The 21,323-nt window shown below is 57.3% G+C and overlaps 9 protein-coding genes across 9 annotated transcripts; 5 read left to right on the top strand and 4 right to left on the bottom strand.

Annotated features, from left to right (window-relative positions):
* Positions 1 to 710: 710 nt before the first annotated feature.
* Positions 711 to 1,955, bottom strand: EX895_003922 (uncharacterized protein; the record flags this gene model as incomplete). Its single annotated transcript, XM_029884520.1, has 1 exon — positions 711 to 1,955. One exon carries the CDS (start codon positions 1,953 to 1,955, stop codon positions 711 to 713), a length of 1,245 nt encoding a protein of 414 aa, XP_029739230.1.
* A 1,338-nt stretch (positions 1,956 to 3,293) lies between these two features.
* EX895_003921 (uncharacterized protein) lies at positions 3,294 to 4,886 on the top strand (the record flags this gene model as incomplete). The annotated part of the gene is made up of 1 exon (XM_029884519.1): positions 3,294 to 4,886. One exon carries the CDS (start codon positions 3,294 to 3,296, stop codon positions 4,884 to 4,886), a length of 1,593 nt encoding a protein of 530 aa, XP_029739229.1.
* A 100-nt stretch (positions 4,887 to 4,986) lies between these two features.
* EX895_003920 (uncharacterized protein) lies at positions 4,987 to 7,167 on the bottom strand (the record flags this gene model as incomplete). Its single annotated transcript, XM_029884518.1, has 1 exon — positions 4,987 to 7,167. The coding sequence occupies one exon, from the start codon at positions 7,165 to 7,167 to the stop codon at positions 4,987 to 4,989; it is 2,181 nt and encodes a 726-aa protein (XP_029739228.1).
* Positions 7,168 to 7,701: 534 nt separating this feature from the next.
* EX895_003919 (uncharacterized protein) lies at positions 7,702 to 8,349 on the top strand (the record flags this gene model as incomplete). Its single annotated transcript, XM_029884517.1, has 1 exon — positions 7,702 to 8,349. The coding sequence occupies one exon, from the start codon at positions 7,702 to 7,704 to the stop codon at positions 8,347 to 8,349; it is 648 nt and encodes a 215-aa protein (XP_029739227.1).
* Positions 8,350 to 8,929: 580 nt separating this feature from the next.
* On the top strand, positions 8,930 to 10,456 carry EX895_003918 (uncharacterized protein; the record flags this gene model as incomplete). Its single annotated transcript, XM_029884516.1, has 1 exon — positions 8,930 to 10,456. The coding sequence occupies one exon, from the start codon at positions 8,930 to 8,932 to the stop codon at positions 10,454 to 10,456; it is 1,527 nt and encodes a 508-aa protein (XP_029739226.1).
* Positions 10,457 to 10,677: 221 nt separating this feature from the next.
* Positions 10,678 to 12,879, bottom strand: EX895_003917 (uncharacterized protein; the record flags this gene model as incomplete). Its single annotated transcript, XM_029884515.1, has 1 exon — positions 10,678 to 12,879. The coding sequence occupies one exon, from the start codon at positions 12,877 to 12,879 to the stop codon at positions 10,678 to 10,680; it is 2,202 nt and encodes a 733-aa protein (XP_029739225.1).
* An 805-nt stretch (positions 12,880 to 13,684) lies between these two features.
* EX895_003916 (uncharacterized protein) lies at positions 13,685 to 15,091 on the top strand (the record flags this gene model as incomplete). Its single annotated transcript, XM_029884514.1, has 1 exon — positions 13,685 to 15,091. The coding sequence occupies one exon, from the start codon at positions 13,685 to 13,687 to the stop codon at positions 15,089 to 15,091; it is 1,407 nt and encodes a 468-aa protein (XP_029739224.1).
* Positions 15,092 to 15,220: 129 nt separating this feature from the next.
* On the bottom strand, positions 15,221 to 16,108 carry EX895_003915 (uncharacterized protein; the record flags this gene model as incomplete). Its single annotated transcript, XM_029884513.1, has 1 exon — positions 15,221 to 16,108. One exon carries the CDS (start codon positions 16,106 to 16,108, stop codon positions 15,221 to 15,223), a length of 888 nt encoding a protein of 295 aa, XP_029739223.1.
* A 1,326-nt stretch (positions 16,109 to 17,434) lies between these two features.
* EX895_003914 (uncharacterized protein) lies at positions 17,435 to 20,753 on the top strand (the record flags this gene model as incomplete). The annotated part of the gene is made up of 2 exons (XM_029884512.1): positions 17,435 to 18,078; positions 18,167 to 20,753. The coding sequence occupies 2 exons, from the start codon at positions 17,435 to 17,437 to the stop codon at positions 20,751 to 20,753; spliced, it is 3,231 nt and encodes a 1,076-aa protein (XP_029739222.1).
* Between the last annotated feature and the right edge of the window lie 570 nt (positions 20,754 to 21,323).

Here is a 21,323-nt window from a genome sequence, read left to right as displayed (position 1 = left end):
AACCGCTTTCGGCCATATCCGAATCTTCCCCAGATACAGTGCTCTCACTTGGCGTTCGTGATTGTCCACCCTTATCCCTTTCGCGCTTTCCTACATGCGTAATGTGCTCCATGCGCTTTCCGCGTTCCGTTTCTGTGTTGACAAGGTCGTGACCCTGCAGCTATCTCCGGAACGGCACCCGCCCGCGTCGACGGAGCTGACATGCCGGTCGATAAGCGTCCCCTCGCCATCACATCTGAACGTCCATCACCTGATTGGTCTCAGTTGACTCATCTCGGTCTCTTTTCGGACTTGCTTTACCTTCCTATCGACGCCGTGCAGACAGATGCCCCCTTCGACTGTGCAGCGCATCACCGGAGTTACGCACACGATTGGGCCACAGGATAAGGCGCGCTCGCGTTCAAGCGACAATACGTCGGAAGTCGACATCTACAAGGCCCCAAAAACGGTATGTAAGACGACGCAATGCACACAGGATTGGCTCACGGAAGCTGAATGAAAGCGAGGTGAGCAAGAACCTGACACATGAACAAACGCCTTCGATAGCTCGTCAGGACAACATCGAAGAGCAGCCGGTGTCGTGGATCGCCGATCTGATCAATTCGTCCATTCAACATTCTGCATCGGGAAAACAAGCATGTTGCAGTATGAGCTAGATACAAACAATAGGGTGATTAGCAGCGTTGCTTCTGCTTGGTTTGCACGGCACTTCACTCGGCAATGATGAGCGAAGCCTTGCCATAGCCGGTACCACAGCACAGCGTAGCCACACCCACCTGCTGGCCGGTCCTACGCAGCTCGGCAAGCAAGCTCGTCACCAGTCGTCCTCCCGACGCTCCCAATGGGTGTCCGAGCGCAATCGCACCACCCTTGGGGTTCACCTTGGCGGCATCGAGCTTGAGCGTATCCATCACCATGAGCGATTGCGAAGCAAATGCCTCGTTGAGCTCCCACAGATCAACGTCGTCCGTCCTGAGCTGGAAGCGCTCCAGCAGCTTGGGCACCGCCTCGGCGGGTCCGATGCCCATCACGTCTGGCTTGACACCCTTGGTCGCCGTGCCGACCCATCGACCGAGGATCTCCATGCCTGCCGCCTCGGCCACATCTCTGCGCGCCATGGTGAGGGCGACGGCACCATCGCTGACTTGCGACGAGTTGCCGGCAGTGCTTCGGCCATCGGCGCGCAGGAAAGGCTTGAGCTTAGCAAGTGATTCGAGCGTGGTACCTGGACGAATGCCCTCGTCCTTGCTGATGAGCTTCTTGCCCTCCTTGCCGGTCTCCGGATCGATCCAGCGCACCTCGATCGGTTCGATCTCGGACGCCAAACGTCCGTCCTGCTGAGCAGCGTCAGCCTTGCGGTGCGATCCGGCGGCAAACTCGTCCTGTCGCTCGCGGCTGATGTTCCACTGTTCCGCCACACGCTCCGACGTCTCGCCCATCGGCAGGATGCAGTCGCGTGCATCGACCGAGTCCGACTCCTTGAGCCACGGGCTGAGGTCCACAGGGATGGCTCGCGAGCCATAGTTGCGCGTCATCGACTCGACACCTGCCGCAATACCACACTGAATCTCGCCGGCACGGATGGCGTTGGCAATGTCCGTGATGCTCTGCAGCGAACTGGCACACTGTCGGTTGACCGTCTTGTAGGCAGAGGTGATGGGCATCCCGGCGTGCAGCGCGGCCATACGTCCGGACTTGGCACCGCCGAGCTCCATGAGCACGGTACCCGTGCAGATGTCCTCGATGATGTTCTTGTCGACGCCTCGCGACTCGAGCCTTTCGCGTGTTCGCTGCAGAACGTGCGCCAGCAGCTCTTCTGGGTACGCATCTTTGAAGCCCTTCTTCATGCGGGCGATGGGCGTTCGCAGTGCTGTGGTGAACACAACATCGTCGGCTCGCTTCTGCAAGAGGCTCTGCAGGCCTTGTCGTACCACCGGGCTGTTTCTGAAGGCCATGGCGTCGCTGTGCTTCAGTTGAATGAGAGGGGGAGTTGCGCTCCAAAGTGTTGTCGAGCTCGAAGTGTGTCCTGGTCAGCTTTATGCCTCGAGAACGTGGTAGTGATGAGGATGATGGAGGAAGTGAAAGAGGAGCAAGAAGCTTCTCATCCGAAGTGTCCCGGACAAGGCCCGTTGCGAGACTGTCCCTTGCCAAAAGTGTCTCTCCAAATGTTCTTCCACTTCGGCGACTGTGGGGAACTCGACTGACAACCGAGACTTTCCGTCACTTCCGTGCTTTTAGCCTTTGCCTCGACAACTTTCTTCCGCTTCCGCGGTGTCGGTCCGCTAGTAGCCGAAAAGATCGGGAAGATCGGGAGCGGATACTGAGCATCCAATATTGGAGCCTCACTTTTTTTTTCTATTTTCGTGGTTAGGCTGTCAGATACGGCGACTGACATGTTCCATCTGACTGCCCGTTGGCATTGTCCCGCCCGACGAAGCTTCGGCTTTGATGTACGAATCAAGAAGGATGCAACGGAACCAGACATCCACCAAGCAGGCACAGGTTTGCGGATGCAGGGACGCCGCAACCCCTATTTGTAGACTCTACCTTCTGGTGGGTTCCGAGCTCGACGAAAGAGCACATACGTGATATCACAAAGAACGCCGCTGCTGCCACGGCTTCTGTACGCGAGGTTTGCGATGCATCCGCCCACGTGTGCTTCTGTTGAAGTAACTTCCTGTCGTGGCGTTCTCGTTCAGAAAGTACCTTCATCGAGAGACGCTGAACTCAGTCTTCAAGTGCCTGAGGCTGAGCCAGAAGCAAAGATATAAGATGTCGATCTGCGCAAGGGTCCCACCATATGAAGTTCCTACCGTCTCTCCTCCTCCATCATCCGAACCAACCTTAAGACAGCAGGCTCTGTCCATTTCTCCGCAGGAATTCCAAGACGTGTAGGCTTTCAGACTCGCCGGTCGAGCTGCGCAGCGTTTTTTCTCCTCGATCCCAATCATTTTTTCACTGCAGGACTGGGTCCTTCAGGCATCGTGGTAAAGACAACGCTCCGCGCCTTTCAGAGACAGACACTGCTGGACAGTTCTCCGTGAGTATCCCATTTGCTCTTCTCCAGTTATACAGATCAGACGAATTTCACCCTTTCACCTTCTTCAATCCCTCAACAAAGGCAGCACCTTACGAACTCCGGACAAGACCTCACCGCCTATCGCAGGATGACCCGAACGCAAAGCAGGAAGGCAGCTCTCCTCTGCTTTTTTGTGGCTGTTGCCCTCAGCAGCATAGTACAGGGCGTGGATGCCGCTGTGCTTCCGCGAAGTGCTCCCCTCAGGGTGCAGCCAATGCAAGGCGATGTACGGGCCGCGCCAACCCCTTTACCCATCGTGTCAACGTACACGCTGTACTTCGGAAAGGGTGGCTCCACGACGACTGCACCCAGTGCCTCGCAGACTGTCAGTACACCCACCCCGAGCGCATCAACGTCAAGCTCAGCACTGCCTCGCTCGACGTCAAGCGCAGGAACATGCTCCAAGAACAAGCACACCTCAGCTATCGGTTCACCTTCGTCGTCTGGCAGCCTCGCGTCGACAACCATCGACCCGAAGAAGTCGTCGTCTTCTACGCCTTCGTCTCCTCGGCAAAGTTCGATCTTCCCGACCGTAGCACCCGCTGTGCCCACAACAGTTGCTTCAGGGCAGAGAGTGAGCATCAATGCTGGAGTCGTGCTGCCTCACAATTTTGTCAACAAGGTCGATGTCTTGGTGGCAACGTACAACGGAATCACGGGTCGAAAGGCACGCCAGGTGGCGCTCATTCTCAACAACCAGACAAGCGTGGTCGCTAACACATCTCGAACCGACGCTATTCTGTCCAATCTGGCGGAGGCGTACCCGGCGAATAATGCGACTTCAGACGGTGCTGCGACAAGAAACGCGACGCTATTTGACTGGACCACCGACACGAGCGGAGCCAACTCGGCAGCGACGCAGCCCACAAACGGCACAGGTAGTGACGCTAGCGCAGACGCAAAGCTCCCCCAGCAATTCGTCGTTCAGGCAGGCCGATCCAACATCACTCTCCTCTCCAACACTGCCGGCTATGGTCCGGACCAAGTGCGGCATGATCTGCACGTCATCCGCGAATGGGCAGGCGATTTGGACCAGCTCGCCACACGCGCCTTGCTGGACGAGACGGTCGCCGCGATCATGTCTGCCTCTGCTCGCTACTATCCCGAGCTGCCCACACGCGATGCAGCACGTATCATCATGGCCGATATCAAGGCTGAGTCCGATTTCGAACCGGACAACATCTCTGGCGGCCGACTCGACTCGGGCTCCAGCTGGGGGCTACTACAGGTCTCTCCCTTCGGTTCCGGCGAGCTGCGGTTGTTTCAACAACACGCTACCGTCCGCAGGAACACTTACTCGTGGAGCGAGCAGTACAACGTCACCACGACACCGTCGACCTTTGGCGCCGGACCGCTGCTCGATTGGGACACGGGCAAGCTGCTGGATTTGAAAAGTTTGACCAACGACGACCTCTTCCGCCCCTGGGTCAACGTCCATGTCGCCACATGGATCCAGAGCAACCTAGCGCGGACGTCGAGCCAGGACCCGTACACCTGGCCCGTTGTCTACGCCAACAGCAATGCTGCGCGCAACAGCGCCAAGAACGCCAAGACGGCAGCGTGGGCGGCCGTCGATGCGTCTCTCGTCGGCGCCGGGCTGCCGAGGAGCTTCTTGACCGCGCTAGGCAGCTGGGTCGCCGGCCCGGCCGTCGATGGGTACGGCAGCTACACCCAATCGGGCGACGATATCAGCAAGCCCTACTTCAACAACATCGCACAGGGCTTGAGCGTGCTCTACAACTCCACGATCCAGCCGTCCTGGCTCAGCACGCTTACGTTACGGGCTGGACTCATCGACTACCATTGAGCCAGCTTCGCTTCCACGCAGAATCACAGACCAGAGACCGCCAAATGTTACGGGTTTTACGATGAAATATCAACGATACAAATACAAGACGGGTCATGGCTCATCGGAAGAGGCTGGCGATCTTCTCCTCGACCTCCTGTTCGGTCATGCGGATGTGCTTGCTCGGATTCTTTGTGAAGTCACTCGCCTTGTGCTTGGTCAAGAAGCGCCCATACATGGGGCACACAAGCCGTGTTACGTCCCGCCTGAGCCTGTCCTTGAGCTCGTGATCCTCCTTGCTGACCGGATATGCCCGATGGAGCCGCTCCAAATCCTCAAGCGCTTCGTAGAACTTGGCGAACCGATCCTTGACCTGGTTCTTTTCGCTTCCCGACCCTACGCCGATCAGCTTGGACGTAGCGTGACGATGGTAGTTCGCATTCAGCGGCTGGTCCTCCATCAGCGGCGCGACGACAGGCGACCAAGCATCGAGGTACGCCGTATTCGCCTGTCGCAAGGCTGTACCCAGCAGATCCTCGCCCATCTCCCCCAGGTGCAGCGAAACGATCGAAGCGCTACTTCCATCCTCGCCGGCACCCAGATAGCTCGGCAAAGGCGCTGCCAACGTTCGTCGGAGGTGCCCAATGTTGTTGAGCAGGAAGACGGATGCCGTCGAAGGTTGACGGATGGCACGAGAGCGAGCTTCGAGCGAAGTGAGCACAACAGCGACCACGTCGTTGAGGTAGTCGCCGACGATGGACTGCTTGCTCGCATCGCTATCGAGCCCGAGCGAGAGCACGGGTGCAACACCGCTCGACATCATCCAGTTGCCGTTGCCGAGCGTGTGCAGCAGCGGCGAGACGACGTCGCTGTACTCTGTGATCTGCCGAACGAATTGGAGCCCCAAGTAGGTGATCTCGTTGACCGAGGTGCTGGGCACTTCAGCAACTTTGCGCGACGGAATGGCTTTGACGTCTTCGATAAAGCGCGGGAAAATGCCGATGGCCGTGTTTTTCAGCTTGTTGTAGATCTCGAGAAGCTCAGCTGCGGGTGCGAAGCCCGCGTGCAGGTCGAGTTCGGCCTTGTCGATGGGGAAGGTGCTATGCAGTGGTGCTTCTGGTGAATCCTCCATGGAGCGGATGAGCACGTCCCATCGGCCCGTCAATATGATTGCAGAGAGAGCGCCGATCAAATCGAGCAGGAAAGACGTGTGGGTGGCCAGGTGGCGGCGCACATGCGACTGTACTGTGCTCAACGACTCGATGAGGTCCGTAAGCGATTGCGCCACCAGCTGTGAAAAGGCCGACGCAAGCAGGAGCGTCTCTTGGCTCAACTCCGCCGAAGAAAGAAGTCCTTGGAGGACACGGTACTCGTTGTCAAGCATGCCATAGTATGCCTCAAACAGCTCGACGGCGCCAGCCTGGCCTCGACGGTAGGCCGAGTGGTGGTCCGAATCGTCGTCGTGCGTGACCATGACCATACCTGCAGCGCTGGCACCGGTGCCAATCTTTTCGAGCGCGTGCTGCTGCATGGCGGCTGCCAAGGGAGTGAGACATTGCGTGAGATACTTGCTTCGTACCGAGGCATATGCAGCAAAACCAGCTGAAAGGGGTGCGTATCCGGTGCGTGGATGCTGCGGCAGCGTGGAGAGGTAGTTCAGGATGGGTACGATGGCGTTGTGTGTCGCTTCGGAGAGCACGGGGTAGTGTGCGTTGCGGATGTATTCGTACAGGTCGACAGCTTCCGAGTCTGCGCGCACCCAATTCGAGATGACATCGCACAAGTTGCGGGCGCCGAGTTCGATGAGGTCGTTCATGCGCTTCATGACACCTTCTTGGCTCTGGAGGTTGGACTTTTGCAGGTAGTTGAGCCCCTTGATGACGCGGTCAATCGTGTCCATGTAGGGCCGTGTGTCTCTGGCATCGGGACCCTGTTTGAGCAGCGGCTGTTCGTCGATGACGACGTCGTAGTGACCTAGGGTCTTGTTGAGCGCGGCCAAGGTGAGGTCAATGTTGTCGGACATGCGGGCCAGTTTCTGTGTCCCTTTGTGGATGGGTAAGATACTGCCCTCGAGCTTGATGAGGCGTTTGTCGAAGCCGGAGAGGATGGTGGTCATGCGACTGGTGAGCGTGGCCAGCTTTCGCTGGTTCTGAGAGAGCATCTGAAGCTCGGCGAAGGCAACTTCCTTGTCATCGTGACCGCCCACGCCTGCGTGGGAAGAGTAGGAGGGCGAAGAGGCGGTGCGAAGAGGTCGCGAGGGCAGCGACGACGGGGCCTTGCTGGCTTGACCCGAGTGCGACATGCTGAGCGTCGGCCACCGCTCCCGGCTGTGACTTTCAGGAGCGACGACGATCCAGATTCTCCACTGCTATTGCATCAGCATACAGCTTTGTCCGAGTCGCTGCGATAGGGCAAGAGGGTTGGTGTAGAAGGTGAAGGTCGAAGGCGAAAGTGCGTTTTTGTGTCCGTGCGTTGGGATGCGTGGCTCGATTTTCAGAAGAGGAGCTAAAAGTGTCCATGCAGGTCTAACAAAGTGAACATTGCTGCCGGCAATGCTTTTTTCCTTCCTATTTTTTTCTTCTCCCGCCACTTTTTGGATCACGTCATCTCGGTCCCTAGCTGCGATTGACTAAACGTCTTTTGCGTTGAACGTGGAGATCCTCCTCGTCCGAACAACTCAGCGGTGTTGGACAAGGCACAGGTGATCAGACGCTTGGTCGTCGCTTCCCTTTACCTTCTTTGCCCCCATCCCCAACATCTCGATTCGTCGCCCAAATTGCGTCGCATCTTCCTTGCTACTGTATTTGGACTTGCTGCAATCCTCTATCTACCTCTGATGAGCCGATTCTTTTCGCTCTTCACCAAGTCGTCGCAACCTCTGATTCAACACCTCGGACCGCCGACCACCCCGACTGCACAAGCCGCTCAGCAAGCAATTCAGAGCACCAATAGCGCCATGTCTGCGCACGAGACCGCCACTGTCGCTTCGGGCTGCTTCTGGGGCACCGAGGACATCTACCGCAAAGCCTATGGAAACGGCAAAGGTCTGCTCGACGCCAAGGTGGGCTTCATCGGCGGCCACGAGTCGAGCAAGAAGCCTTCGTACGAGGAGGTGTGCACGGGACGTACCGGACACGCCGAGGCCACGCAGATCCTGTTCGATCCCGCGAAAGTGTCGTACGCCGAGCTCATCGAGTTCTTCTACCGCACCCACGATCCTACTCAGCTCAACCAACAGGGCAACGACAGAGGCACCCAGTACCGATCTGCCATCTTTGCGCACGACCAGACGCAGCTCGACATCGCCAAGAAGGTGACTGAAGAGGTGCAGCAGAAGCACTTTGATCCCAAGGGCAAGAAAATCGTTACACAGCTCGAAATACGAAAGACGGAGGACTTCTTCCCTGCAGACGACTACCACCAGCAGTATCTGATCAACAACCCCAATGGCTACCACTGCTCTACACATCGATACTGGTGGTAAGCACGGTGGCTGCCGGTACCAGATAGTCGCTGCGAGCCCATAGTTCTCGGATGATAAAGAGTTTGCAATCCAGGAACGTGATATACCATACTCTGCTTGTGACTTATAGGCTCTTGCCTTCTGCACTCTCTCCATTTGGACACTCTCCATTTGGAAGACTGTCTCTCTATGTTGCTGAGTGCCGAAGTGTCGGACGGCTGCCATGTTGACTTTGCTGGGAATTTATTTGACAATGTTAAACTGCAGCGTGGTGTTTGTTCTGCGCGCTCCAAATCTGCAACCGAGACGCGTGGAAATCTAAATAAAGGCTTTGAGTGCATATCACACTCAAAATTGCACAGCCGCCCGCTTTGAACTGCGCTTTGACGTTGATCCTCGACACGACATCAACACCTCCACAGCATATGCTTCCTATCCCTCGCGACACCACCTCATCCTCGGCGCACCACAAGCAGGACAATCTGGCCCGAAAACTGTGCCTTCCATCGGCATACCTAATATCAGCAGTCCCGGTCTGAAATCCGTGATTCCTATACCCCTCTCTGGCCCGCCCATATATCCATCCGCCCACCTGCCAGGAATGCCTCGCTTCGCGGTCCCAGCAGCGCCAAAGTGCGCCAGGTGCAATACTTCGGTGTTTCTCGCGGAGCAAGTCATTGGTCCAGCGTCAAGACCCTACCACAAGACGTGTCTCACCTGTGTCGTGTGCAACAAGCGTCTCGATTCGACCTTGCTCGTGGAGCACGACGGCGAACCTTACTGCAAAAACTGCCATAGGGAGCATCTGGGTACGGGCAAAGGTGGATTCGCCAAAGCCGTCTCGCTCAATCCGACATCGCCCAAGTCGCCACGCTCTCCAGTGAACAATCTCTCGAATGCCACGCGAAGCCCGCTCAGCACTCCTTCTCGGGCAGGAGCTTCTCTGGCCCAGCAGCAATATAGTACACCCGAGACCACCCTCAGCAGAGGGCTGTCCGATTCGGCGAGGCGCTCCCCGAGTCCAACCAAGTTCGCGCCAGGAGCATCGCTCGTAGGAAGCCAGGACCAGGTGCCCGGCATCAGTATACGCTCGCGAGGGATGGGCGCGACGAGTCCGCTTGCCTCTCCTCCGTCTCCCACCAAGGCTGCGCCGTCCTCGGTCTTCCCCGCTCGCTCCACTCCTGGACGCGCCGGCGGCTCAAATAGCTCCACAGCCCCCATCCGATCTATCGACGAGGCGATTGCTGCGGGAAGCATAGACATGGACGATCCTGTTGCACGAATCCAGGCTGCCGTCGGGGGTATGAGTCTCGGCAGCACGCCGTCCAGACCAACTCCTACCTTTGCCAACGACGACGACTTTGACGAGAACACGCATGTGCCCGGGCCCAGCCAGTCTGTGACTGGCCACACCATTCCCTCGGTGGACTACTACGCTACACCCTCACCACCTCCGGTCCAGAATCGCGCCAGTCCCTCCACCAAGTCGCAGTACACCGAAGAAGCATCGTTTGCAGATGACGGCACACCCATCACCATCCAGACGCGGCGCATCGCCGCTACAGACACGATCGGATCCATCCGCTTCTCCGGCACGGCCAACGGAACAAACTCCCCCACGCCCGCGCCCAAAGTCAACACCCAGTCTCCGCTTGCAGCGATCGGGCAACTGCCACCAGCGCGTCGACCGGACCCCAAAACCCTCACCGGCGCCTCTGGGACCGCCAAGATTGCTCCTCCACGCACCCTCACCAACCCAGCCATCGCCTCCTCCTCGAGCTCTGACGACCAGCTTGGCACGCGCCGCAAGAGCGGCATCGACCGTATTGGTCTCAGCTCGAGTATCGTCGACGCCAGTGGCGGCACCCCGCTGTGTGCACGCTGTGTGCGACCCGTCTACTTTGCCGAACAAAAAGCCGCGGCGGGGCGCAAGTGGCACAGAGGCTGCCTGCGCTGCGACGGATGCAACACGACGCTCGAGAGCGGCAAACTGGAGGAAGGCCCTGCGGAGAAGAGTCCCGCAGCTCCGCAGGGTGGAGCCAACGTGTGGTGCCGGATCTGCTACGCCAAGTACTTTGGGCCCAAAAATCTTGCGGTTGGCTTGTCGTTGCCTGAGACCATGCGGTGATGAAATTGATACCCCTGTTCCGCTGTCGTTGTATCCGTTCGACTCGGAAGACTCAATCCGTGTGTGTCTGTGTGTGTGAGGCATGTCGTCCTTCAACCAATGCTCGTGAAGCAAGTCACAACACCGCTTCGTCCACAATCTAAACATTGGGGTATATTTCCAAAAGTGCCGGAGCAAATCAGTAGTAAATACGCGTCGAATCCGCCATCTCGAGAGCGCCTTCAGCGCAACGCAGGCGGCCAATCTTGCCTCTCCCTCCAAACACCTTCTCTGCCGAACCTAGGATTCATGGGGAATTCAAGCCCCTCGTTCGGATGCTTACCAAGCGGCAGTATCCACATCCACATCGACGGTCCCAGCGCTTGCTCGATATTGGTCCTGAACGCTCCTCTCCTCCTTCCGCCTGCACTGCTCTTCGATCGCGCATCCTGCTGCTTCTCCTGTGCGCCACTGATCGACGCCACATCCGGCTGCTCCGGCTGCTTTCCTCTGTCATCAGTGTCGTCGAAATGTACCTCATCCGAGCCACCCAACCACCAGCGGTTCGCCTCGCTCGTCCACCGACCCCACTTACGATCCCACTCCTTCCTCATCAGCCTCTTCTGCTTGACTCCACCCAAGCCACCTTTGCGCTGCATGCCAAACCACCGATCCAGCAGCACGCGCTCGCGCCCCTGCACCCGGTTCACCCCGACATGCTCGATCGTCGTCAGATTGTGCGCCATCAAAAACACATGCGTGCACAGCAGCGCGCCGGTGAAGATCAAAAAGATCCCGCTGATTGGAAACAGCGAGATCAAGAACCCGTCCACCCTCCACGCCGAGCGCACGGGTGCACCGAGCGAGCGCACGCCTCGACGGAAAAACACTGCCGTAGTGACGAGCGTGTACAGCTCCAACAGCGTGACCCAGAACACAAAGATAAAGAAGAAGCGCTGGTTGTGCGCCCCCACACACCCGCCGACCCAAGGACAGTGGTGGTCCATCTTGAGCACGCAGGTGCCGCAGCGTCGGCAGTGGTGCGCGCGTGGAGGCTTGACGCGCCGACAGCGATGACAGTAGAGTGCGGCGGCCGAGAGCGGCGGCGGGTCGTTCTGCGGCGTGCGTTGCGGAGCTGCCCAGCCGGACGTGGTTGCAGCATCGGTCTGGGTGGCGTCGGGACCGGGTGGGGCAGGAGCTGTGTGCTCGGCATCGTCGAGGCGTTCAAGGGCTCGGGCGCCCTCTCGCATACCCTGGCCTTCCGCCAGAGCAGCAGCGGCGAGGGGACCAATCAAACCGGGAAGTTGCGGATCGGCTGCGATGTCTGATGCATCGACATCGTCCGTGGGTGGTGAAGTCTCTGCACCCAGTTGCTCTTCCTCTACTGCCGCGGAGACTTCTGCCGCCGCGTCACTGTTCTCCTCCTCAATGGCACTTCTGGAAAGGTCGGGCGAATGCGATGACAGTTCCGCAGCGCGAGCCTCGTGCTTTGGCTCCATCGATCCCGGCAGCACGCGCATGCTGTCCGAGGAAGCGCGGTAGCCTCCAAAGCTTTCCAAGTCTGCGTTGAACGACGGATAGGGCAGTGATGTTGATGGGGCAGGTGTGGTCGCGTGGCCATTGTTGGATCCAGAGGCGCGCGTTGCATGGAGGTCTGTGCTGGGACGGCTCTGTCCAGGAATGGGTACGGGTCCAGTGGTGCTCTGCTGATATGGCTGAGCACAGGTCAACGCGTCGTTGCGGTGCTCTGCTGGTACGTTGGCCGCAGGCGGATCGGATTCTGGAACGTAATCCTTGACCAGACCGGGCCCCCTGGAGATGACCACCACGTACGACCAGATCGTTACAAGCCAAAGAATGACGAACCCAACCAGCAAGCCAATGCCTTCCTTCCTACTTCCAAGGACGGCACCCTGTGGGTTCTGCTGTATGAGTCGACTGCATAAGCGCCACACATAAGCCAAGAAGACCCAAGAGAGGATGACAAAGACCAGTGGGATGATGGCTTTTCTTGCAGCGGGGGGATCCCCGTGGTCGCGCCGTTGCTGTTCCGCCTGCACTCTGCTGATTTCCATACGCTCGTTGAAGCGCACAATGTTTTGAGTGCAGGACTCGATGCTTTCGATGCAGCTCTCCATGCATCTGGGAGGCGGGGGGCGATCTGCTCGCTTGTGACGGCGGCCTGTTGTTGGTTGGCCAACTCGGCTTGTGTCGAGAGCGGGTGCGCCCATGCTGGTCGCGGATGCAGGCACTGTTTTCTGGGGATGCACTTCGTTTTCAGCTGCGGGTCCGGCTGGTTCCGCGTAGCTTGTGGACCAGGCCTTCATCTTTGAACGCGGCGAATGTGGGTGTGCATCGTTAAGGTCGACGTGAGTCTGGGAAGAAGTGGACAAGGCCGAAGTGGTGCGGTCGTCAATATCCGAAGAGGCTGCTCCGGACACCATTTTGGCGGAGCTGTATGGTTCGTTGGACTGGGCACTGGTATCGATCGGGGACGGTGCATGCACACCACACGGTCCGTGCTGTCGAGGTCTGATCAGAGGCTTTGAGGTGCCGTCATGGTGGGGGATCCCTTCACTAAATGGCTGTCATCCGTTCCAAGGCTGTCTGAGATGCTGCGGAAGACGGATAGTAGCTAGCCTCTAGCTGATCAAGTGGTAGCAAAGGAAGATGCTGTCACTGGTTGTGAGTGTTTGGTGTCTTGTGAGTGTTGTTTCCTCCACTCTCGCTCACCGAACGTCACACACACCGTGACTGTCGCTTGCTGCCGGCCGGCTTGCATGAAGCGATAAATTGCCAAGAAGCAGAGTGTGCAGTTGAAACACCATTGTTCGTTTTTAGCAAAAATTCCAAAAAAGAAAGCCAGGATGCAGGCAAGCCAACCCGCCCTCTCTCTCGTACTCCGCGCAACTCGCCCGTATCGGTTCGGCAGGCCGAGAGACAGTCAGCCGGACGCAAACTCGACCGCAGAGGAGTTGGCGAAGCCTCGTTTTCCTCTTGCATCTCCACCAACTTGATCCTCTTCGCATCGCTACGACCCGTACTCAGCAAAGTCGCTAGACTGAGAAGATTGTTGCTATCGCCTGCTCTGTGGCCCGGCCGCTGGACGGCGCATCTGCAGCAACATCTCGCGTACCGTCGCACGCAGCTCGACTAGATTCGACCTCGATATAAAGTCAATATTGATCTGGCCGCTCGTTCTCTTTTATCGCAAGATTCCAGTAGCAGGGATCAAGAACCACAACGACCATGGCGGGCATTCCTATGACGGTCACCGCCATTCCGGCTTATCCGACAAGGCTGCCGCACAACAGCAACTATCCGCCTCTACCGCCCATTGTCAACGCTCCATGGGGCGCTAAGTTCCCCCCGCCCGACGATCTCGTCGTCATTTCTGCTAGACGAATCAATTCGATGTTTCCGCCGCTGGTTACGGCATCCATGGCGCTTGGGCTGGTGGTGTCCGACTGGTCGATCCATCTGCCGTGGGAGTGGAAGCTTCTGACCAAACGCAAGAAATGGAAGCTCTCCCACATCGCCTACTTTGCATCGCGTTTCGGTGGACTCGGCTACACTCTCTGCGCGCTGCTTCATTCGATCGTCGGCAACCTAGCGGGAGGGCCAATGGAACTGGGGGCCGAACGGTGGAACTATGCCAACTTTGCCTGCCAGGCAGATCGTCGAGCCAGCACGTTTTTCTCGGTCATCTCCATCGGCGGCAGCAGCGGCATCCTTCTTCTTCGCTGTCTTGCGCTGTACCGCTTCCACATCGTTGCTGTTGTCTCCCTCGGTCTGCTGTGGCTCGCGACACCCGCTTTCATTCTGGTCAACGTCTTTGTGCTCGGCAGCCAGAGCAAACAAAATGGCATCAGCGCCTGCGATCCCAGCCCTCCAAAAAAGCTGGCGAACCCCATCATCACCATGTTGCCTTGGTTCTTCCTGCCCATTTTTGACTCGACCATCCTGGTGCTCTCGTTGATTGGTTTGCGACGCGCGTCGCATCGACGACGCAGCTCACCCTTGGAACGCATGTTCCGCAAGGACAATATCTTCTACTACGCCATCGTTTTCCTCTGCGTTATTCCGATCCCCATCTGGTATGTGTGCCAAGGGCACGATGGTAGGATGATGCCGTACCTCAGCCTGTACGTTGGCCTTTCGAGCATCCTCTCCTGTCGCATGTTTATCAATCTCTGGAAGGCGATAGGCAGAGAGCTGGCTTTGGCACACACGTTTGGCAGCAACACCCAAGATCATTATCGCATCGATACGAGCATGGAACAAGCCACGGCGGGTCTGGTCGGTACGCAGATCAGCGTGCCCGAATCGGCGGCAAGCCGGGGGGAGCAACGCGACGGAGCCGACTCGATCATGGAGGTTACTTCCCCAACCGATGGCAGCATAGTCGGTGATTTGCCCTTAAACGAAAAGGAGTCGTCCTCGTCGACATCTGTCGAAGTCAAGACCACTTCGGTGGATTCTGATGCTGTCTCAACCACGCAAAGCCTTCACACGACAAGACTGCGCAGGATTGTTCCGGATTGGGCCGACGTGGATCCAGACCTGGCTTTCAGCTTGAACGGCGACTTTTACGGTGATGTCAACTCGATATCGTACGACTATCAATCCAGAGGAATGCACTCGACCCCGTATTGAACGCATTTCGCGGACTTGCTTCGCCGACTCCCTTGCCTCTTTTTCATCTCGTTGCATCGTTTGTATCTCTTCTTGTTCTTGTATTCTAGTGTCTCGTTAAGTCTGAAAAGGTGGCTTGGATCTGTTTTCTCACAACGGATTGTGACTTTGTGTGACAATGTCGACGACGTCCGAGAGGCTTGTGATGGTCCTCTCCTTGGTATAGGCCTGTTCCTGGTCGCTGTTGCGATCTTGGCTCACTTGCTGATATGGCTGGTTGCTTTCGAGTGTGGTGGGGCGTTGTAGCCATGCCGCTTGCAGGCCCGCTTCAGTGGCTCCCCAGAAATCCTCGTGAAGCTGGTCGCCGACGTACAGGACGTCGGCAGCTTTGAATGTCGACTTGGCAGCACGACGAACGGCGGCTTGGAAGAAGCGTGGGTCTGGCTTGGCGCATTTCTCGAAATAGGAAAGGGTCGGGCCGAATGTCAACGTTGATGAAGGCGCCGGGGTGGCGTGTGTGTCGAGTTGGAGGAACCGGTCCAGTCCAAAGCTCTTGAGCACCGAAAGGATACGCGAATCGCTGTTGGTGGCTAGCGCCAGCGACACGGCCTGTTTGTCTTTGAATCTCAGCTGGGCGAGGCGCTGCAACGCGGGAATCACATCCGGGAACATATCGTACGCCTGGTTGGTGCCAAAGCGATGTACCAGTTGGTGAGAGAGCGAATCGATGGTGGCATTGTACTGTTCTGGGGTGATTTGCGTGTGAAGCTGAGGCGCAAACGTGCGTCGAATCACCAGCTGCCACCATTCGTCGGGCGATGCAATGTCCGTCTCCAGACCATAGTTGGGATGTTGAAGCGATGTTGAGCGAAAAGCCTGCTTGAAGGCGGCCTTCACCTCGTTGTCCGCCACTCGCAAGCCATGCTGCCTTGCAACCACGGCGTACTGCAGATGAGGCGCGCTTCTTGGGGTGACGAGCGTATCAAAGGCATCCAACAGCACCAGCCGGATGGGGGCCAACGCCGGAAATCGTCTCATGTGTAGTCGCCGCGGTGCTGCTGCGTGGGACGTCGCCACATCAAGCTCCCTTTGTTACGCTCTTCTGTTGGGAGCCAGCAGAGAGCGGTGTGGCGATGGCGTTCGAGTTGACGCGACGAGGTGAAGAAGCGCCTCTCACTTGGCCGCCTCGCCTGCATGATTTCATCTCGGCCCACGCCGGCCGAGCTGGTATTTCAATGCTTTGGAGCAACTGCCCACCTTGAGCATCTGCTTGGCACTCTGAGCTTCGTGTTCGGCTTTCTTTTGACTCTTCCGTCCTGGGGTGATACTCGCCCACGATCCATGTAACGCGAGGGAGGGTTGGATCGGCCATCTGGCATCGTGACGAGCGAAGAAACAGGTGGTCTGTGTGCTGGACAGCTCGAGCTCGAGTCAGGGTGCGCATGAGATCTTCTTGCGCATAACCGGCGAAATTTCTCACGCAACCAACAAATGGATTCCCGACACGGCCCTCGAGACGACTTTTTTGGCCGGTCCCTTTCATTTCTTCTTAGCAGCCTACACACCGCCGATGGGTTTTGGTCCTGAACATGGGCATGGAGAAGCTGCTCAGCTGAACGATGCCAATGGAGATGTCTGCTGCACCCCGCTGTGGTGGCTTCTTCCTTCGAATGAGTACACGCCGAGTGTCGGAAACGCCGGTGGACGGCCAAGGGCCTCGAGTCGCGGATTCGGCTGTTCCGCTTGTCGAACCCTTGAACTGTATCGAATGTGCGTCGCAACCTCGCCTGAGAGAGCAGTCCGGTTGTCTCGAGTGGCAGTCAGCTTTCCCAAGACTGGAAAACAGAGTGCAGTGCGGCTCAGAGCGAGATGAAGAAAGCCAAAATGACACTTTAGGGCTAGTCTTGCTATCAAGCGCACAATGCTTTGAAAAGGTTAACCCTGCGCCGTTGCTCTCCTCCGCGCTTCGCTTCCTCCGTCGAGCAAGGATTACACTTTCGCACGCACACAAGAGGCTCCAGTGTCCTTGTATCGCAGCCTCACCCTCGTCCCGCTGCCGCTTCTGCCTTCTCACGCCTACTGAGCTACCCCACTCGACACCACCTTTTGTCCCGACCTTGGCAGCGTACCCTCGATGTTTTCGAGCCACACGAATCCACTTTCAATCTCGGCCCTTTCAGTGCTGTCCTGAACTGCCACTTGTCTCTTTTGCTCAAACGAAGCGTAAGAAGCGCTACGGCTGTACTGTTCACCACCGAGTGTCCGCACATTCCTACATAAGGAGGCATCTCGAGACAAGGGTCTGTCCGACATCATCCAAGGCTTCCATCTCCCTGCTCAAGTCCATAGCTGATCGCCGTCACGATGATACCCATCACGGACAGCGCAATTCTTCTCGCTCCCTTCGACAAGAGACCCAGCCTCAACGCCCTCATCGACGACCTCTTGTGGCACGCTTGCGACCAAGTGTGCGTCTCGTACATCAAGTCGGAAGAGCCCTTTCAATGGCAGCATGTCACTGGTGCCGACCTCGACCGATGCATTCGAGCTGCCACCGCCTACTATGCTGAGCGTATCGGAGTCCGAGCCAAGGATAAGCCTTGTCGACAAGTCGGCGTGTTGTCCGAGTCTGGCTTCGATCTGCTTGTGACACAGATGGCCTTGGTCCGGCTTGGCTACGGCGTCGTCCTCATCTCGCCCAACAATTCGGTGCCCGCAGTCGTCCACCTTCTCAAGGCTACAAGCTCGGTGGCCCTCCTCTTTAGTTCGGAAAAAGTTGACGAAGCCAACCAGACTCGTGAGCTGCTGCTTCAGGAGCAAGACGGGAAGCTGGACATCGTCGAGCTTTGCTTGATTGAAAAAGCCATTAGGCTCGATCAGCTGCCCCCTCCTCTCAACGAGCGGGACCCTTTTCAGTCAGAGGTTCCTTACAGTCAGCAGGCGCAGGAGCCCGCTTTCACGTTGCACTCGAGCGGCAGTACGGGTCTCCCCAAGCCCTACACATACTCGTGAGTATCTTGTTGCCATTTTCGTTCGTCCCAATCCTTGAGGCACAGATCGTATTAACACACTTCCTCGCTGTTGCGGCCATCCTAGCCACGAGACTTACCTCGTCATTGTTGCCGACTACATGCCCTACGATGCTCTGTGCACCGCCCCGATCTACCATGGTTTCGCTTGTGCCGTTGCGTGGCGGCAGCTGATCCATCGCCGCCGACTCTACCTCTACTCTGGGACCATCCGCCATGACCTGGTCAGCAAAGCAGTCCGCAACAGCACCACCGAGATCATCTATGCGGTGCCATTCACCTTCAAGATGCTTAGCGAAGAGAAGGACAGCCTCGATGCGCTCCGCCGCGTCAAGATGTGTTGCTACAGTGGCGCACCCTGTCCCATCGAAGTAGGCGACATGCTCGTAGCCAATGACGTCAATCTGATCGCCTTCCTCGGTGCCACCGAAACTGGCCAGATCATGGACAGCATTCGCGATTTTGATACCGACAAGGGCTGGAACGTCATGCGTCCCAGCCAGCGCGTCGCTCCTTACCTCAAGTTTGAGAACGTCGGCACCACCGACGATGGTCCGTACGAGATGGTCTGTATCCAAGGCTGGAAGGGCCTCTCCAAGGTCAATCGTCCTGACGGCAGCTATGCCAGTGGAGATCACTACCGCATCGTCCGCAACACCGACAGAAGCATTCGAGGCTATGTTTATATTGGAAGGGGTGACGACACACTGGTCCATCTCAATGGCGAAAAAACCAACCCCGTGCCCATGGAGCAGAGCATCAAGTCCTCTCCTCTGCTTCGGGACTGTCTCGTCTTTGGTGATGGCCAGCCTTGCACCGGCGCCCTCATCATTCCTTACGAACAAGCTTGGGAGGTCCATTCCTCCTTGTCGGACGTAGAGCGTCAAGCAACCCTCAAAACCCTTATCCAACCCTTGATTGGTGAGGTCAACGCGCAGTGCCCCTCCCACTCGCGTCTGGTTCCAGAGATGATCCTCTTCCTCGACCCTTCCGTGCGATTCCCTGTCGCGGATAAAGGAAGTGTGAAGCGCACTCCTGCCAATTCGCTCTTTGCGCGAGAAATCACCCAGCTGTACAACGACTTCGATCTTGGTACTTCTACACCCGAGAAGGACAAAGTATCGATCAAATCGCGATCGCAACTCCAGACGCTGCTGCAGAGCATTCTGGAACGCTTCATAGCTCTGACTCTGGACGGAAAGCAAGATGCTGACCTCACCAGCCTTGGCGTCGATTCGGTCATGGACAGTCAGATCCGAAGCCACATCCATCGGTCAGTCCGCATGCAGAACCCGCTTCCTAACACTATTGTGTTCCAGCATCCGAGTCTCCGCAAGCTCACCGAGGCGGTCTACCTTCACATTCAAGGAGAGAGTGAAGACGCGGAGGATGGAGTAAAGAAGGACAAACAGAAGCTCCAGACGTACCAGTTGCTCCGGGATTTGCGCTCAGGACTCCAACCGCGAGTCTCGACCTTGGGCCACTCGGCCTCACAAGCCGAAGAGGAGATCATCGTGTTGACGGGAGTCACTGGCTCCCTTGGCGCTCATATTCTGGATCAGCTGCTTCGCAAGCCAAATGTCGCCAAGGTCATCTGCCTCAATCGCGCGACTGACCATCGCGAAGCGGCTAAGCGCACGGAAGAGTCGCTCAAAGCTCGAGGACTTGCTCCTCTGAAGGATCGTCCTCGAAGCGCGCTCGTCGTATCGATGGCCGCCGACATCAGCAAGGAGCATCTTGGCTTGTCACCGCAAGAGTATACCGATATTGCGAGGGGTGTCACCTGCGTCATTCACAACGGATGGCCAGTCAACTTTGTCATGTCTGTCGACTCTTTCCGCAGCGTTCTCCGAGGCACTGTTCGTCTGATGAACCTGGCTGGACAGAGCACCGGCTGCCGTTCGCCGCGTTTCATCTTTTCGTCCTCCATCTCCGTCGCTGTCAACAGCCCAGATGCCGACATCCCTGAAGCGTTCCTTGATCATCTCGACTACACGCACGAGCTCGGGTACGCCCACTCAAAGTGGATCGTCGAGAACCTGTGTCGCGATGCAACAACGCTGATTGCAGGTGGGTTCCAAGCTGTGGTGATGAGGATAGGCCAAATGGTGGGCGATCGATCAGCGGGGATTTGGAACGAGACTGAGGCACCACCGCTGATGTTCAAAGGCGCCCAGATCCTTGGCTGCCTTCCGGAAGAGCAAGGAGATCTTTATTGGCTTCCTGTTGACGTTGCCGGCCTCATTGCAGCCGAGCTAACGACGGCGACCTTGCCTAGAAGTTGCGAGCTGGTGCATGTTGTTGCTGAACGAGCCATGCCTTGGAGAATGGCTCTCAAGACGCTTGCCGAGCCCCAGAATCTGGGCAAGGCATTCGAGGTGGTCTCATTTGCTCAGTGGGTCCAGAGATTGGAGCAGTCGGATCAAAACCCCACACGCAATCCGACCATCAAGCTTGTGGAGCACTATCGCACCACGCAGCGTGAGATGACGCTTGGTGACAAGAGGAAGAGGAAATTTGACACGACAAGGTTGAAGGCGGTCCTGGCTACGTCTGCAGAGAAGGAGCAGATCCTCAGTGGACTCGATGCTTATCGGCCCGAGTATCTTACAACGACAGTGGCTGCGTGGAGACGCTCTGGTTTCCTGATCTAGGTGCCACCTCTTCCCACTTGCTTCATTTGTTGCCACAATTTTTACGAATCTCAAGTCGATACTGTAGTTTCCGCTTGCCTTCGTGATCGTGCGCCTGACTGATATCATGGAAGGTAGTATTGTGAGTCAGTGCGTTGTTTCAACCCTTAAAGCGAGTCACCGCCAGACCAAAGCGGCAGACGCGAGTGATGGAGACCAACCGGTGAGCCCTCGGTGCGTGAAGAAGACCCCGCGAAGATTTCGCCCCAAAAGTGGGGAAAACATCAACGGCGGACGCCATCCTGCGTGGGAGACAATGCGAGCTAGCCCGGTTCCTGTTGCATCTCAGCAGATGAAGGAGTACAGGATCTCGTTTCCCTTCTGTTGCTCGGTCGTTGATGAAGCGTTGTCGAGTCCTGTTTTGGCTGAAGGTGGGACTGAGCAGGGCTGTGTTTCGCATCTGTCTTTCAAGGTTTCACGCAGGCCTGCGAAAAAGAAGAGAGCCTGGGATATAAGATGGCAGGACGTCAACCCCAACTTTCCCCTTCAACACCCCTCTCCACCTGCTTTCCCTTTCCCTGATCTCAAACA

This window comes from Sporisorium graminicola, chromosome SGRAM_22 (genome assembly GCF_005498985.1).
Source record: "Sporisorium graminicola strain CBS 10092 chromosome SGRAM_22, whole genome shotgun sequence".
Taxonomy (NCBI): Eukaryota; Fungi; Basidiomycota; class Ustilaginomycetes; order Ustilaginales; family Ustilaginaceae; genus Sporisorium; species Sporisorium graminicola.
The sequence above is the reverse complement of the archived record's forward strand: the minus strand, read 5'-3'. Positions and strand labels throughout refer to the sequence as shown.